Source organism: Aplosporella prunicola, assembly GCF_010093885.1.
Source record: "Aplosporella prunicola CBS 121167 unplaced genomic scaffold K452scaffold_115, whole genome shotgun sequence".
Lineage (NCBI taxonomy): Eukaryota > Fungi > Ascomycota > Dothideomycetes > Botryosphaeriales > Aplosporellaceae > Aplosporella > Aplosporella prunicola.
The window spans coordinates 1-17,685 of NW_022983643.1; the positions used below are offsets into that span (position 1 = coordinate 1).

Consider the following 17,685-nt stretch of genomic DNA (forward strand, 5'->3'; position numbering starts at 1 on the left):
ATGGCCTCCGCAGCTGGATGAAGATGGCATTGGGGTGATACCGACGGGTATCTCCCATGGCCTCCAGCTACGCGCGCCGAGGGGCGCCTGCTTGGCCGTGAGAGGATAACACCATGGTCCATGGGTTTCTCTAGTTAAGCGACGGAAACACGTGCTCTGGAGATGGGTAACAATTGATGAGTAACAAACCAATCAAGGTCCTTGGGACGTTGCTGATTCGCACTGAGCAGCAATCAACTCGAATCAAGGCAGCGCACTGTATTCGCAGTCTGTCAACTTCATGGAGCCCGAAGCTCTACGCGAGAACAACATACATCGGCTTTGCCGATGGGTTCAACACCATGTTTGTCTGGGTATTTGTAGTGTACACTCCTGAGAGGCCTCGACGCGTTCTGACGGGCATTAAGAGGCCTCTTCAACCGTGAAACTTTGGCAAGTTAAAGATATGAAAACACTACCCTCTCAGCTCCCCTGATCTGAACCCAATTGAAAGGGTCGTTTCCGGAGAGTTGCGAAGGCTTTGGCAGGACGATTTTGCGGAAGATACAACCGAGTATCTTGGGAAGAAAATATGATATCGGCGGCTTGGGTTATCTCAAAGCACCATTGACAGCATAAGGACATTTAAATCACACATTAAATTTTAAGAACAGAAACTTTTAGATACTTAAGGCCGTAAAGGCGTTCATTTAGACTTACATAACGCCAAACACCAAGTAAATTCTTGCTCATGCTTGCACCTGGGTGTGGGTAGCGCGGGAGAAAACCTCTTGGCTTCACCATCAAAGCTCGTCTTCATTCTACAAGCAGATATTATTCCGTTTTGAACAAGCAGTCGAGACCGGGCATGGCTTATTCCCAACCTCATGCAAGGTTTTAGCCTCATGGTCCAAATCAGCAACCACTGCACGCACCATCATCATGTACGAGAAAGTCGCCAGCGGCCTCCCATCTACTTCGGAGACTTCCGAGCTCAGCCGCCATCAAGAGCCAAGCCAGCGTACGCGAGATGAGCGGCGAAGTAGATCATCCTGGCTAAGGTGCAGGCAGCCTACTTCGGCGACTAAACCGCGCTCCTCCGTCCACGGAAACGGGCTGGCAAGTGGCTCGGCCGAAAAAGGCATACACGCTTCCTGGCAGCGCAGCAAAGCTTCACCTCATCCGCATTTCGAGGCACCATAAGTGTGGAACTCCAGATCTGGCTTGCCTCAGCGTCCAGCTCTTGGGCACAAGGAAGTGGTCTCAGCCGATCGATCCGGCGCGTGCCAGACGCGGTTCCGAAGATCAGAGCCCACCACCCATCCCGACAAGTGTATCATTGTTTCCGACTAAACTCCACGGAACAAGGCGCAGAGCCAAGTAGAGCGGTGAAGCATGAAGGGCGCGTGCTGAACGGCTCGGTCAGCGGGTCGAAAAATACAGTAACGGATGGTGCGGCACATCAAGGAGGTACGTGAAAAGATTTTCAGCTAAAAGTCAACGCCACGAGGACTGGAGAAGGACAGCATAGGTAGACATTTGGCGTGTGTCTGTCGCACTGGAGAGCAGCCGAAAGCGGCAGCGATAAATGACGTCACGCGACGAGCGCGACGAGCGCGTCCCGGATTTCCTCAACGCCATGGAAATTCGTCGAGCGTACAGCTGGCACGCACTCCATACCCATCGCAGGAAAGTATCGTCGAGCCCAGGCTTTGCCTTGCGACCCGATGGCAGAAGCCAGATCGCGAGGTGATGCCACGCGACGCGGGTGCGCGCGTCATCGAGTTTGTCGAGGGGATCGTAGACGCGTATGCATGACGATTTTCGTGGATTGGAAGTTGCTTCTCGATACCGTGAAGTTGAGGAAGAGACGTCTTGACGTTGCCAGATGGTTGCGGGAGCTTGCGGGAGCGGCGCGGGCCGCTGGCTTGCTGCTAGGTTAGCGTGCCAGACAGTCCAAGGTGAGATGGCTTGACGACATAGTGACAGCGTGATGAGATTCGATGGGTGTGATGGTGTCATGCAATAGAATGTTCCTGTCGTAGTTTCAGTGGTGTGGGATGCGGCGAGCAGAGAGCGCGATGGCGAGGCGGTTGTTTTGGTGGAGGTTGGAGGATGAGCCGTGGGAGATCGCCAACGCCATCAGATTTTACTGGCTGGTCTTTCTCTGGATTTTGTCTCTCTGGCTGTTATAAGTAAGATAGGTAACTGACGCTAGTGATGTTTCTTTTGCTTCCTGGGTCTTTTATATTCTCTGAATTTTATCACGTGCAGCGTGCTGCTATTCTTGTTTCTCCTGAACTTCCGATGCGTTCTATGTGCATATATGATTCTTTCTAGGAGCACGGCGTCAAGCAGTTTGGTACCTTCCACCGTATTATTGGCGATGCCCTTTCGAGCTATGTTGAATGGCGCAGTTTTTCCGATGCCCTACCCGGAGCCTCTATTACCACTATTGCGAAGACAATGTTTGGATGCCGCGGACGACGAATGTGCCATCACCCGTAGTAAGGTCTCAAATAAATTGTGATTATAAGAAAAATACAACAGAAATCTGTAGAAGCTACGAACCAGCTATCCCAATCCCGTTGAGCCTATGACTCAATAATCCATCAAATCCGTATTTTGAGAAACAAAGATAGGAGAATCTATAGAAGCGTTATTCTCAGGAGCTGGGGGAGGCGATCCTGAGGAATCAATGCTTTTCAACAGCTCCACTATCTCTTCTTTTCGATTTTCCATTGCAAGGTCTATCGGAGAACGACCATCTGATGTCCTGGCGCGAGTATCAGCGCCGTTCTGCAACAACAATGTTACAGCTTTTTCCCGCCCGTAATCTGCAGCATAGTGGAGTGGAGTCCAATCATCCCAATCCTTTTCATCCACAGACATGCCAGAGGCGATAAAGTATTCGATGATGTCTGTATGGTCCCATCTTGCCGCTTCGTGAAGGGCTGTTAAACCAAGCTTGTCACGAAGACTGCGGTGGACGTGATGTTTTTCGACGAGTGATCGAACTATACTTAGTTGTCCATTTTCGGCTCCCACGTGTAATGCGCTTTGTCCAGTTGTGTTCTGAACTTTTGGGTTTAATTCAGAGCTGATTAAATGGGACAATTCCTCTTCCCTCCCTTCAGAAGCAGCTGTTATAAAACAGTGAACAGACCGTTTAAGGTCATTCAAAATGTGAATTATCCGTCGAAAGTCGGTTTCGTCGGGCTCGTAGTGTCCGTTGGTTGCAAGAGGAGGTTTACTCAGAAGGAAAGCCAAAATTCCGTCGGTCTTTTCAATAGCCGCAGCAATGACAAGAGTGTAAGGAAGTGCATCAACCTCTGTCCAGGATTCGGATATGTTGAATTTCGACATCAATTTGGTCTGGACAGATTGTGGAGATGAAAGGAGGTCATTTGCACACCGCTGCCGGCAAACTTCCAGGACTTTTTCTTTCTTGAAGATTGCCTCCAAGACTGGTGTGCAGTTACATTGAATTGCCATCTTGAGTGCCGCGGCATCTCTTGCAAAGACATCGGCGCCATTATCAAGTAATAGTTGAACTATGTCCTCATCACCTCCTACACGAATGGCGCATACGAGAGCAGTGCTGAGCCAACCGTGGTGTTCCGCATTAATGTCGGCGCCCCTGTCCAAGAGGGTCTGAAGGATCCGTTTATTGCGACTTACAACAGCAGCCTGGAGAGCATTGCCGTAATATCCGACCGGAGCGTTAACATCTGCGCCTCTATCTAGGAGGGTTTGGAAGATCTGCTCATGGTTTTCCGCAACAGCAGCCTGGAGAGCATTGCCGTAGTGTCCACCTCGAGCGTTAACTTCGGCACCTTCTTTTAGCAGCATTTGAACAATCTGTTTATGGCCGTAAACACAACCAACTTGAAGCGGGTACCCGTAGAAACCCCCATAACGGTTGACGTTTGCTTCTTTGCTGATAAGGAACTTTGCGATATTCTCAAACCCATTTGCCGCAGCATGATAGAGTGATGTGCTTCCGTTTTCGTCAGGCTCATCAACATCCGTACTGCGCTCCACAAGATACTGGACTGCTTCAAAGATACCGGCAGAGGCAGCTTGATGTACTGTGCTATTTGGTAGCTCCACATTCTGCCTGTGGTTCTTAAAGCTTGGGTGGTTAAACAGTTGCGTGGCAAAAATTAGTATAGCACCAGCCGCAGAAACGGGGATAATGAAGTTCTTGTTGGTGTCTGGGAAATAGATGTTTTGTTGTTCGCCCTTTAAAGATCGCAATTGTTGTACGGAGCTTGTAAAATCAGGCCCAAGACTTATGAGGTGGGTGAGCCTCTGAGTCAATTGTTGTGAGCGATCGCTGGCCTTGAGTGAATGGACATCGAAAGACTGCGCTGCGTACCATAGGAATGGAGCAGTTTCTAGCTTGTAAATGAAGTCGTATGCATCATGCGCGGGAATGTACGATGGCATAAACTGCAACTCGTTGATGCAAGAGGTTGCAAGAATTTGCTGGACGTGGGGTTGGTAGAAACATTGGAATATGCCGGATTCCGATTGAGCGGCCTTGGTAAAGAACTCTTGGACTGAATAATGAATAGGCCGAACTAATTCAACACGTGATTGGAATGAAATTTGGTACCGGGATGGTAACAAAGGTCCGTCTTCCAGCTCGATGAGGTTTGCACACGCCGAACGAATTGCTTCCCAGTTTTCCGGTTCTGGCTTTGGCTCTTTGGTATTCATACTCGCCTCGGTAACCGCGACAGCGGAACAAAACTCTCTGATTGTCAAAGGACGTTGGGCATAGAAAACCCATGCAAGGCTCCTAAGAGCGAGTTCCTTCATGGATTCGTTGGAATCTTGAATCTGTTGCCATATTTTGCGGTACGTGTTGTCTAGGCCAGAAGGGAGTTTGCCAAGTGCTTCTTTCACATATTTATCCTTTCTCCTCTCGCTGCTTTCGCACAAGTGCCGCAGCTGGAGATTTACCCACAGAAACCTAGCAGGTATTAGCAGATATTTCCGGATAATTATTTATTTTAAACTTACATTCCATCAGCTTTCTCGGTCAGAGTACTGATAATTTTCTGTACGAGCCGTTCATCTGCGACATAAAGCTTCTTTCCGTCTAGGCCGGACCGTAGACTCTGTACTTCGCTACGAACATACGCCTCGACGTCTGCAGCCACATTCTGGGCTTCGAGTTGAATTGTTGGTGCTCTAAGGTTTTCGAGTTCCAAGTTGATGTCGGATTCCCTCCTGCTTGTGACAAATATTCTTGTTTGTACCAGTGGAGTTTTGTTCAGTGCTTCTTTAATGAACCTGAAAGTTTTGGACCGCTCTTCTTTGGGGCATTCGTCGAGTGCGTCGATCAAAATAAACAATTCTTTGAAATTTTGTGCGCTCATCGAAAAATGGTGTTGATCTCCTATAGCGGAAGGAGGATCGGCATTCCGTTTTGCGTTCATAAAGGCATCCGGGATAGTTGATTTCTGACACAATTGCTTAATGAGCGACAAAACGATTTGCGCAAAGTCTTGAGAGCTGCTTTTGGTATAGTCATAATAAGCAAAACAAATTCCAACAGTCGGGTCTGGGGCATATTTTTCAAGGATGGCTTCAATCACATTCGAGGCGAGGACCGACTTTCCGGCTCCAAGTTTACCATGGCACCAAAGGAGAGAGGATATTGGCTTGTCGAGCCACTCCTGAAACTCTTGCCTTTGAAGAAACCAATCGCCTGTGCCAGGATGCCTTTTTTCGTAAACGGCCCTGTGTCTCTCTTCATGCGATGTTGATGAGATCCACTTGAGGAAGTCTTCTTTTTCTTTGCGTTGTTCCCTTTCCCTCCTCTCCTTTTCGCTCAAAGACAGAAAGTGGGCTTGGTTTGTTGTTGACGCGCTGGCAGTGTGGTCAAGCACTTGCAAGTGGTGATCCATGTTCGACCTTATGTTGCCGAATTCTTCCTCAAATGGTTCCCATAAGGACTTAAAAAAAACTGTGACGGACACAAACTTCCGCTTCTCCTCATGGAGGTCAACAAACACGCGGCGTGCGTGCCTACAAAATTCCAAGATATCACCGTATACAGCATCTAGAGCGTCGCGGATTGAAGCATTCTCTTTTGCAGACTTTGCGTATTCTGCCAGTGGGTCCAGAAAATCGCCAAACCGACAAAGCATTTCGGATAGTCTGTCGAAGAACGAAAGGAAGTTCTTGGCGAGGTCGATTATTAGTCGAATACCACCAACAACTATTGATGATATTTCTGGGCTACACCCTGTCCCAATCGAAACACCGCCAAGAAATCGGTCCAACAGAGCAAAGAACTTCTGGATGGGTCCTGTTCGTCCTCGAAAGTTTGACGTTTGTTCGTGTGCCTCGTCCAATGTTTTGATGTCGCTTAGAAGACTTGTCTCCGCGATATGTTTGCGAGCTTCAAGAAAGGCATCTTTCTCATCTTCCCGAAGCTTATCAATGTGTTTTCGGAAGGCTGCGTCGTACAACGGGTTCACATGGGAGATTGCCATTGAGCTTTGGCCTTGTGCTGGCTGCTTTGCCAATAATTCACCTCCCGGAGAACCTGGAGTTGGCGAACTGGGGCTTGGAGAACTTGAGTTTTGAGATCCTGGATTTGGAAAAGTTGGGCGTTGACCTTTTGGAGCGGGCAATGAGGTCATTGAAACGTTGATGACAGCGGGTTCGGAGTTCGTATGGGCCTGTACTTGCGATGATTGCCTTGCCTATGACCGGCTACTTTCGCTGGCATGGTCGGCGGTCGGGGTTCCAGATGGTTTTAAAGATGATGTAGTAGGGCCTTGAGACCGAGAACGGCTTCGAGAAGCCCTGGATCGGAAAAAATCCTTCACTCTGTCGCGTTTCCTCATGGTAGGAAAGAAGAAACCGCGATGGGTTGAAGGGTGAGAGTGTAAAGCTTTCTAAAATGCAGGCAAATGTCGTTTGTTGTTTCTGCGCAGGAGCAGAACTTAGTGGATTGTACAGCCAGTCATGTACGGATTACCTCGCAAGTTATGGGGCTGGATAGGCAAGGACCAGAAAAACTGTGCCGCAATACACAAGGACCCACACGAAGGCGGCAGCGGAAGGATTCCCCCGTTGTCCCGTCTCGCGTCGTTCGCTGAGCTAGGCGTTGCGGACTTTGGTGAAGGGGGAAAATCCGCAAACGAAGTGGAAGATGGGATCAGGATGGGGTGTTTGTCGGCTGCGTGAAGTCGAAGTCGCGTCGAGCTCGCGTCGCCATCGTGAGGCGTGAGCTTGACCGCCGACGTACGGCTGACCAATTGGCTTAGCGCTGACGATTACCCCGCCGCGCTTCTCACTCGACTCCACATCGTCAGGCACGACAGGATCGTTAACCTCCGCCACAGCCGCTATCATGCACAATCGAGTCCTCCATCTTTGCTGTTGGTGTGAGTCGTCCATCTCCATTGACCACGCCGTCCGCTCTCACGGCTAATTGGCCTGTTGCCCTTTCGCCGGCCGCGTTTCTGGCCCCCATCACGATCGGTTGCATAGACTGTGCCGCGACGACTCATTACCGACATCGGCGGGCCGTTCCGGTTTACTAGCACACGATGGTCTGCGGAGAGAGGTCAGAGCTCAGGCACGCTTGTGCCAACGACTGTGCTTCTCTGGACGGGCTGGTCATAGCTGTGGAGGGGACCGAGGCTTGAAGCCAAGAGGCTGCGCCGGAGTAATGCCCTGGACAGTCCTGCTCGGGGAATTCTATTGGCTGAACATGCGTCCACTGCTGTCATCCGGACAGGCAGAGTCCTATTTCTGGAGCTTCAGCATTTGCATTTCAGCTTCAAGTGAGGTCCGCGGAACCAACGATGGCAAAGAGTGGGGTCGTGGGGGCGATAGCTCTATTACTATGTCCGGATTTGGGATCGACTTCCGAACGACCTGCCCAACCGTGCAAAACGCCCAGGGGCAGCTGCAACTTTTGCTCTTCCGTCTGCTTGGCCGGACGACTTGTCGCGCCTGATTTCAGTCGTGAAGTTGGTACGGTGTATGGGTAATCCGTCCGTGTTTTCACATCGCCGCAGAAGAGCATCCTTCAAATCGTTGGCCTTGCACATTTAGGCTTCTAGCCTGTGCTTTCCGAGCTCTCCTCTCTCTGGCATGTTTAGCTCGTAGTTATCCGTCGACACAGGCCGCCAAATGATGCTTATCGTTCATTTTCTCCTGTTATTCTGGTTGCGCCATGTTACAGCAGGCAAGTCCTCTTGACCCTGGACAAACAACATCATTCTGACCGACATTGCAGCATGCTCCGGGACAACCACGATCCACGCCGCAACCCAGGCGAGTGCCTTGTCATCCTGTGCGACATGGACCGGTGACATTGCCCTCGCGACAGACATAGCCGGCGACGTCACGCTGGACGGCGTCGAAGTCATCATGGGCAACTTGAACGCGTCGAGCGCGCCCGAACTGACCTCCATCTCGGGGGAAGACCTGCGCTCGATGGATGCGCTGGTCCTCACGGATTTAAGCAGCATGACGGACATGAGTTTCCCACGCTTGACACGTGTGGAGGCACTCGCATGGTTCGGGCTGCATGCGCTGCCTCGTCTCAACTTCTCGACGCCGATAACTTCTGTATCGGTCATATCCATCGCGAACACGTCGATCACGACGGCCGAAGGGCTGGGGTTGGAAAACCTGGAGAGTGCCGGTACGATAACGATCACCACGAACGGTAATCTGCACTATTTCAGTTTGCCGCGGCTTCGTGAGATATCCGTCGGCATAGAATTCGTGGCCAATGCCGACAACTTCACGATATCTCTGCCCGTGATCTCGACCGCGGAGATGGTATGGATCGAAAACAGCGCCTCGTCGCTGTCGGTCCCGGCGCTCGAAACTGTCAACGACACTTTCCACATGTCGCACTCAGACATTGAGACGTTCTACGCGCCGAAACTGCGCGAGATCGGCACCTTGAAAATCTGGAATAATCCGGATCTGGACAACATTTCTCTTCCAAGTCTGGACTCGATTATAGACGGCATGAACTTCACGGAGAACTCGAGCTTAAAGCAGCTCGAACTTGATGCGCTTGCCACTGTCGGCAACGACTCCGCCATCACGGGCTACTTCACAGAGTAAATACCACCACACCCCACACTCCCCACTAATTTGCTAACCCCCGCCACAGCATATCCTTCCCTGCGCTCCAAAAGCTCGACGGCCACCTAAACGTCACCACCACCGCAGACTTTGATTGCGCGCCCCTAACGCATCTCGCCTCAAACGGCACCATCTCCGGTGGTCTCGACTGCGTAAACTCCTCGCGCGCCATCTCCATCACGCCGACGTCCTCATCCTCCGCATCCCCGCCCGCCGGTGCTACCCAGAACGACAACGGCAGCGCGCTCTCCACAGGCGCCAAAATCGGCATCGGCGTCGGTGTCGCTGGCGGCGCAATCGGCGTCATGTGCGTTGCGACGCTCTTGTTCATGCTGCGCCGGCACCAGCGGCGTCACGGTCCCGACGGAGAAGCTAGAGCAGCGGCGGCGGCGGCGAAGAAAGAAAAGAAAGAGCAGAAGAAGAAAGCGAAGAAGGGCGCAGGAGGGGCAGACTCGCGCCAGGAACTACAGCCAGAAGATGTGCAAGAGCTGCAACCAGATGGAGTGCAGGAGCTGGAGCCTGGGAAGGTGGTCAGTGAAGTCGAAGGCAAGGATCGGGAGATCAGCGAGATGGAGGCGCCGCGAAAAGTGCTTGAGGTGCCGGGCGAGGAGCTAGTGCCGGTGGAACTGCCGGCGGAGGAGCGCTGGGCTGAGTTGGAGGGGAGTGGGGTCGCGTCGCCGGGAGTGGAGAAGGGTGCTGGGGAGAAGATGTAGGGGAGTTGAAGGGGTCGTGTGGTGAGTTTTGGGGTGGCAGGCGGCGCTGCTCTGCTCCATTACGTTTCATTTTGACGTTAAGACTTTGTAATATTTAGCATACCCCTAACTATATAAGCGCGTCTTCTTCTTTCCGTTTATGATGATTTCTTGTTGAAAGGGACAGTGTTCGGTGGTTTGGTTTGGTGGGCTTTTCTGTGGGTTAGGCGATGTGGGATAAGGAGGGTTTGAGTGCTGGGTTTGGTTTGGAGTTCGGGAGGTGGTGGGTGTGATAGGTTGGATGGATAAGTGCGCAGTTCTGTGGTTAGTGTTCAGCTATTGGGACAAGCTGTGGTTCTTGGAATTTTGGCACTATAAAGGCTAAGTGTAGAAGGGTTGTCTTTGCTGTTAAATTATAAAATGAAGAACAGACTGATTAATTTAAGACCACGATATAGTATGACTTTAGTACCTCTAAAGCAAGTTGAGTCCCGCTAAGCTAGTATCCCTCCGCTCCCCCCTCCGCGATTATAGTAAGTGGTACACGGCGTACGGCGTACATAGTCGCACACAGTACCACCCACATCAGTACAATCTTCTAAGATATTACTAACACTAACGCTTCCCATCAGCTCCCACACAAACGGCCCGCCTGAACAGAATTTCTTTCCCCAAATGCCGACCGTCTCGAATTCTCGCTTTTAACCTACGTGACACTACAATACTTCTCTCCAGCACTACTCTCCAAACCCTTCGAAGGCATGGGACTGCGTAGCTTTACATAGCTATGCCTCACTCAGCTTACTCCACGGTGCTCGTTGTCCCTTTGGTCTTGTGTCTTTGCGCGCGCCTCGCCGCTGCTGTTGCGGGTAAGTTTGCTTAATCTCCTGTCCGTATGTACTACTACGTTACTAAAAAGCTTGCCCGGGAAGTCATTGCTACATCCCCGCCACCTCCCCAATCGCAAACCCCAAACTCAACACCAACATCACCACCACAACACCTCCACCCAACCCCTCTCCCCACAGAAACAAAACTCTGCATCGGACTCGGCGTCTCCGGCAGCGACGCCGTCGTCCTCCTACTCCTTACGCTTTTTCTAAAGTTCCGCCGCCGGCAACGGCAAGGGAAGAAAAGGAAGACGGGCTTACGGACGGGCTTGGCGGGGGAGAGTAAGCATGGGAAGGCTACTGTGTTGGAGGAGGTGTACGAGATTGGAGAAGGCGAGGTGTTGGAGCTGGAGGTGGGGGGCTTGGTTGGTAATATGCGTGCGGGGACGGGGGAAGAAAGGGAGGTCTTTGAGCTGGAGGCGGGGGAGTGGGGGGAGCGTGGAAGGGGGGGTTGTCTTAGTGAAGGTGTGTCTGATGGGGAGGTGTGTGGTGCTTATAGGGATGGGATGCGGTCAGTTTGTTGTGGACGAGGGTTGTCTGCTTCTTTTGCTGATTCGATGGAGTCGTGATTCTCTTGCTCCTATTAGAGCGACCCGGAAATTATCGTATTTGGAAGATAAGAGCAATTTTGACAATCATGAAAGTTAAGGTTATGTGCCATGAACGAACAGTTGAATAAAGTCTTAAAAGGGCTAGTTCCTTGGAGATAACAGCGTTTTAAAGTTTGGCCATTGGCTGATGCTGAATGGATAAACGAATAGAAGATAATATCGCCGTTAATGACATGTGAAGTAATGCTTCAGTGCTTAAACCATAACACCTTTCTTTAAAAACTTTCCTTTTCGATCGCTATATGCAGAAGAATGCAATGCAATGCGGAGCATAACATGAAGGCGCTTGCTCGTCCAATTAAAACCCCAGTCCCTTTATTTTTCACCGTCTGACCTAAATAATTTAAACTTGATTGGGTAGCTAAACGAAAAGTGCTGCCTTCCATTAGGCAGCAATCAATTGGTCGGAAGACCAACGTGTTCAGTTTTTCTATCCACTACTTAAACCTACCAAGGGACTTCTACACAAGCTCCTAAAGACAGTACTGTACCCCATCAACACCTCGTACCAACGGACCCACAAGGAATTGCCATGAAGAATCCGACCCCATGCCTCGACGGGCTTCCGGAGGAATTACTGGACGAGATACTATTTTACGTAGGTCTCCTGCCAGACCGCTGGTACGGCATCGACACTTACAGCATCCAACCTGTAAGCGACCTTCTACGAGTGTCAAAGAAATTCCGTCGGCTCGCCGAGACGAGACGCTACTTCGGGTATGTGTATACACAATACGATTACCCATCAAAGCTGCGAGGGTTTCTTATGACGTTGATTCAACGCCCTGACCTGGCGTTGCACATGCGAAATGTTCAGCTAGAATTGGGGAGAGACGAAATTCCATTGAGAGGGGAGAAGAAGAAGGTCAGGCTCTATAAACCACCGGCAGGAATAACCAATGTCTTCTGTGCCGCCGCACGGAAGCTGGATCTTGACATAAGCGATCACTTCTTCAAGCAGCTCCGAGAAGGGAGAGAAGAGGCCGAGGTGGCCCTCCTGGTGCACACACTCCCTAACCTTAAGAATCTGCGCATCCTTACCCAGGCGCAAAAACCAGATCTCCACAACTGGCTACGGGCAAGACCAAGACGCAAAGAGACAATCACACACACCTCAACGCTTGCAGCACCACAGCCCTTATCGCAGCTCAATCGCTTCTCCATCCGCCAAAACTCGCTCACTAGTACCTTCGCCTGCAGACTCCTCATGGACTTTCTCGCCTTCGTGCCCTCCCTCCGCACCATAACCTTCGACGCAGCCTGGCCGTTCCCAAAACTCCTCTGGTCGGTCTGTGACCGCAGTGCCGCTGTCACGCACGCCACGCTCTTCAGCAACAGCGTTCCCGCCGTAACAGTCCTGCACTTCTGCAAAGCGTGTACGGCGCTGAAGTCGTTGTACGTTGTGCGCAGAGACCCAGATCGTGGCCTTAGTGCCCTCGAAGCGGATATGGCCACGCTGAGGGAGGCACTGGCCTTGCACGCTGCGAGCTTGGAGGTCTTGCGCTTGGACGTGCTATGCAACGTGGCGCGCATTGAGGAGGGCAGGAGGCCGGTCTCGGCTATAGGAGACCTGAGGATGCTGGATTTTTTGAGGGAGTTGGAGGTCTCGGCGCAGTTGCTTGCGGGGTGGCTTGCGGGGCCAGAGCCTACACCTTCGGCGCTGGTGGATTTGTTGCCAAAGGGGCTGGAAAGGCTGCGGTTTACGAGCGATGTCAAGGGCGATGAGACGTTTGAAGGGTTTTTGGAACGGCTTGCTGAGTGTGTGGGGGAAAGGTTTCCGCGGTTGAGGAGAGTGGAGTTGCTCCCCTGGAGGGTGAAGTTTTTGTGCATTTCTAGGGAGGTAGTTGCGAAGTTGAGGCCGCGATTTAAGCGGTGGGGTGTTGAGCTGGTGGAACCGGTGGGGGATGAGATCTGGAAGCTGGCTGGCCATAAGCACGTTTGTGATTTACCGTGAGGAGGCTTGGGGTTTCTGAATACGTTAGGAGGATGAACACTTACTCTGTTCGGATCGTTTGTTGGCCGTGCTGCAGGGTATGCGAATATCACAGCCAGTTCTAGCTTTTTGGCTTTCATTATGCCAAAGACCTTTCTTTTGTTCCAAACTCTTCGCGTGATAGAGACAAAGAAACATTTCTGGAGATAAAGGCAATGTTTTGAAAAATTTCGCCTAAAATATAGCGGAAGACCAGTGAACATTTAAAGCTGTACAACAATTTGTGGAGAGCTGATCTTTCGTGGTGCAAGGAGAGAAAAGGGCAACTAACTGAAAGTGGGGGTTTACCTTTAGTTAATTGTTAGCTATTAGTATCTATTCCTTATAAAAGTTAACCACTCAAGCGCAGCTAATCTTTTGCCTTGTATCTAGCCGCTAAAGGAGTTCGATCAATCACTTAGGGAGAGAATAAGCATATGTGTTTCTTACACGAGGAAATACAATTAGAAAAGAAAAGAAAGGTGGGTAAGCAAGCGGCTTTCTTAAAGAAGGCAGTTTGTCACACGTTGGCTTATGGTAAGACACTGTTTGTGTGCGAGTATGGTGTGCTGACATAGGAAGTGTTACGTGGCATGTAGCCTGCTGCCTAGGATGTAACATATCATCGTAGGACGTTTTTTCAAATCCAGCTGCTCTAATTGCCGCACCATGGCGTAAATTTATGGTGGATATATGATGCTAAGCTCCTATTTGGGGAGAACAAATCAACCCACATGCGAAGTATGTATGCGAGAGTAGGATAAAAATGGAGGTATAAGGCTGTGGTGAGGAAAGCTAGCTCAGCCTACTGGCGTCAACGGGCTGTGATGGTCGCTTTTCAGATGCTTTCCGGATAATTGTGGTACAAATATATGTTGTGGGAGCTACAATAGCGAGCTTTCTAATATATAAAGTAAAACAATCGTTTACATGGAATTATCTGTAGTTGTAAATTGTCAGTGTTTAGCTCTATTTGTTACCACTCGCCTAAGGGAGTCTGGATCTAATTTTAAAAGGTGATTTTAAAATTCCTTTTCATATTGGTTATCCGCCTTGGTTAGACGAACAAGGATCAGTGTAGTAACCATATGTCATGTATAGGCATGTTTCCGGGATGACGACAAATTTAGGTACAGCGTTTGCTTGGTTTCTGCCTTGCACGTACTATAAAGACTTATTACCCCGGCTGGCTGTAGCTTTTGAGGAGCGGGGAATCTTCTTCAGCTTGGCCACTCTACATCTACACAATCTCTCGTCGTTACGACATCTATAAATCCTTTTTCTTGTCATCCATCTCTAACTGATGGGTCCCCACGAAGCTCACGAGTTGAGCGAAGTTCCGGAAACCGGACCCGATCTCGACCATTCCTCCTTGAGAAGCGAGGCTGTTTCCTTTCTGAATGCCCAAGAAAATGGAGCACTCAGCACAGCATCATCGAGGACATCTCCACAATTCGGTACTCTTCTCTATGAGTTAAAGGTAGAGCTTTCAATATGCGTATTGTCAATCATGGCAATGGTAGGGCTTGTCGTTCTGCTCTTGCTCCAAGATGGAAAGCCACAACGACCATGGGCTGGCTACGGCATAACACTTAACGGAGTTGTATCCGCGATTGCCACGACAATATGAATTGCCTTGATAATACCTGTCTCGTCAGCTTTGGGTCAACAAAAATGGGCCTGGTTCAAAGACTCGAAACTAAACAGGGGAAAAAATGTTCGAGCTCTGTTTGATTTCGCCCTCTACGATTAAGCAACAAGGGGCCTAATGGGGAGCTTTCAACTACTTGCTCTCACCGGTCTAAGGTACTGCAGCCCTAGATTTCATTTACATGGAGGCTTGGTAGCTGTTTAACTTAATCCGTTGATCTAATTCCGACTTAAAACACAGACACATCACGTCACTCGGCGCGGTTATCACTATACTTTCTATCTTGATGGGTCCTTTTACCCAACAAGTTCTGGACACAGAATATCAAGACGTCGAAATGTTGTCGCTGGGCCAGAATATGTCCGTGCCAAGAGCCGAACGTTATGACTCCTTCAACTATAATTTTGGTTCGGAGGATTATTACCAACCAACGCCTGAGATGAGGGCTTCTATACATTCTGCAATCTGGGCCTCCACGGTCAATGATTTGCCAGTAACCTGCCCAACGGGGAATTGACCATGGCCTTTTCAATCTTCTCTCGCAGTCTGTGGAAAGTGTGGCTCGATTGCGCCTCCGATTACCTGGAACTGCACTTTAGAAACAACCGGCAAATGTTATAGTCACTTCGAGTCAGACCACGCCAGGCTGGGCTTTTCTCCGTACGAATCCGACTATTTATTTTACTATCCAACTATGTTAAGCAACACCAGATATAGCCACCTTCACAGGAGCTATCTTACGATCTTCCAAACTATAAATTCACCTGCCTGGTATGCTTATAACCAGACAACACATCCATTAATAGAAGCCTCTGAGTGTGCCTTTTGGTACTGCATTAAAGCCTACGAGATAGCAGTACACAACGGGTTACAGCATCAACAGACAGTAGCAACATTGCATCAAGCTCTTGAAAATCACTCTACTCTATCAGAACATGAAAATTTGGTTTTTGAGCCGGACCCAGCCGTGTTTAACATCCACGATTCAAAGTACTTCAGCCTAGCGGAGCGTGCAGGAAAGCCCATAAGTACTTACCTTAAAAGAGCATTCAACGGAAGCTTCAACAGCAGTAGCGCCAGTACAGCTACCAATTATGTACTTTACTCATCTGATATAATGTCTGCTTTACGAGAACAAACCAACATCTCGAAAGTGGTATCTAATGTAGCACTAAGCATGACCAACCATATCAGGACAGCTTCCCCCATAAGCAGCTTAAACGACAGCAAGAACAATGATGGTCAACCGTCTTTTAAGCCTATTTACGGAGCACCTAATACGCCGGACAATCACCGGTACAATGGGAAAGCATACTCATCAGAACCTTTCTACGTCGTCCGTTGGAAGTGGCTCATACTGCCAATCTCGCTTGTTCTTCTCACACCCATCTGCCTCCTGGCAGCAACATGGTCAAGCTGGACACACAAAGTGCCTGTCAGGGGCAACTCTCCATTGGCAGTGATGCAGTGCGTCATTCCCGAAGACTTGAAAGAGGAACTAGCGGCTGCTAGAACTCGGAGTACGATGCATAAGAGGGCAAAGAGAAGCGAGGTCCGATTGGTGGAGTGCGAGAATGGTATGTGGGCTTTTGAACGGTCGAGCGTGGACAAGGAGTAAATTGTCTTGAGAGGCGCGGAGAAGGAGAGAACGGCCTTGAGGGGAAGGGACTTTGCAATGGTTTTTGGATTATGTTTTGACGTCTCTCAGAATGTCTAGTGTGCGTCGCACCGTCTTAAGTCATTAGTCTTAAAAGATCGCTACAGAAATTGTTGCAATTCATCTCAAAGAACCGAAATAAAAATAAACACTGAGTAAAGGCGGAACTTAATACAAGGGCACGGACCAAACCATCCACAGACAAAGGTCACTCGAGCACTGGCGACCGATCAAAACTCTCTACAGTGTTAGATAGATCACCAAGGGTGAAGCAAGGCAACAGTGACTCCGCAACCTCTCATCCACTGCTCAGTGTTCCACAACTTTCCGCCTCAACTCGCACACCGATCCGGAGAAGTGCGAAGAACTTACCATCAATGAAATTAGCATACGCAATCTCGTTTTGTCCATCACCACCATGATCAATCGGTCTTCCTCCGCCGATCCTGATTCTCGCACTTTGATGCATATGTCAACGCCTTGCATCCCCGCCAACGACCGCGTACGCAACGTGCTGCACAACACAAGAACAAGGAGCTACGTCCTCGAGAGCGACATAAGCGTCACTGAGAATAGACTGTAGCGAGGAGGAAAGATGGCGACGAGAAGTGCGGCAAGTATGTTCGCCGGGTAGCGGAAGTGGGAAATGAAAGAGTTTGGGAATGTTGCCGGCAAGTAGAGCAATCAAGATGTTTCCACAATACATATACAAATACGAGAGGGAATTCTCTACGAAGTCTTCAGTTATAGAAGCACGGAAAGGGTTGGTTGGTGTTCGGATTCTTGCGTAGCTGAGAGGGGATCAATCCAAGACAGCAAAGCAACCCACAACACGTCCATCAATTGCACACCAGTAAATGCGCTGCACCCCTACGCACCTGCCTCTATATCCTTCTTCCTCTCCTCCCTTCACTTGCATCGACTTCGTCCTTAACGCGCAGTCAGGCAGCGTAGCCCTCGTCATGCATTCCCGCGCTAACCACATCCGACTAGCGCCATCTCCTCAACATCAAACGTCCGTAGAATCGACTCGCACCTCAGAATCGAATCGACTCACGCTTGGGAAATCGACTCACGCTTGGGAAATCGACTCAC

The 17,685-nt window shown here is 50.0% G+C and overlaps 5 protein-coding genes and 1 pseudogene across 6 annotated transcripts; 4 read left to right on the top strand and 2 right to left on the bottom strand.

Annotated features, from left to right (window-relative positions):
- Nucleotides 1–3,597: 3,597 nt before the first annotated feature.
- Nucleotides 3,598–3,933, bottom strand: K452DRAFT_213733 (uncharacterized protein; the record flags this gene model as incomplete). The annotated part of the gene is made up of 1 exon (XM_033536214.1): nucleotides 3,598–3,933. A coding segment is annotated over one exon (336 nt), but the record flags the coding sequence as incomplete, so codon positions are not given.
- Nucleotides 3,934–4,193: 260 nt separating this feature from the next.
- On the bottom strand, nucleotides 4,194–6,794 carry K452DRAFT_22926 (uncharacterized protein). The gene is made up of 3 exons (XM_033537025.1): nucleotides 5,011–6,794; nucleotides 4,361–4,960; nucleotides 4,194–4,293 (listed from the first exon to the last, which is right to left on the bottom strand). Coding segments are annotated over exons 1-3 (2,232 nt in total). The 5' UTR covers nucleotides 6,642–6,794; the 3' UTR covers nucleotides 4,194–4,292.
- A 1,263-nt stretch (nucleotides 6,795–8,057) lies between these two features.
- Nucleotides 8,058–10,313, top strand: K452DRAFT_22933 (uncharacterized protein). The gene is made up of 3 exons (XM_033537033.1): nucleotides 8,058–8,200; nucleotides 8,252–9,092; nucleotides 9,146–10,313. The coding sequence occupies exons 1-3, from the start codon at nucleotides 8,146–8,148 to the stop codon at nucleotides 9,828–9,830; spliced, it is 1,581 nt and encodes a 526-aa protein (XP_033391131.1). The 5' UTR covers nucleotides 8,058–8,145; the 3' UTR covers nucleotides 9,831–10,313.
- A 283-nt stretch (nucleotides 10,314–10,596) lies between these two features.
- K452DRAFT_332586 lies at nucleotides 10,597–11,046 on the top strand (annotated as a pseudogene; the record flags this gene model as incomplete). Its single annotated transcript has 2 exons — nucleotides 10,597–10,678; nucleotides 10,729–11,046. Coding segments are annotated over 2 exons (400 nt in total), but the record flags the coding sequence as incomplete, so codon positions are not given.
- A 749-nt stretch (nucleotides 11,047–11,795) lies between these two features.
- K452DRAFT_293240 (uncharacterized protein) lies at nucleotides 11,796–13,414 on the top strand. Its single transcript, XM_033541525.1, has one exon. The coding sequence runs from the start codon at nucleotides 11,843–11,845 to the stop codon at nucleotides 13,262–13,264; it is 1,422 nt and encodes a 473-aa protein (XP_033391132.1). The 5' UTR covers nucleotides 11,796–11,842; the 3' UTR covers nucleotides 13,265–13,414.
- Nucleotides 13,415–15,627: 2,213 nt separating this feature from the next.
- On the top strand, nucleotides 15,628–16,742 carry K452DRAFT_332589 (uncharacterized protein; the record flags this gene model as incomplete). The annotated part of the gene is made up of 1 exon (XM_033545154.1): nucleotides 15,628–16,742. The coding sequence occupies one exon, from the start codon at nucleotides 15,628–15,630 to the stop codon at nucleotides 16,549–16,551; it is 924 nt and encodes a 307-aa protein (XP_033391133.1). The 3' UTR covers nucleotides 16,552–16,742.
- Nucleotides 16,743–17,685: the final 943 nt, after the last annotated feature.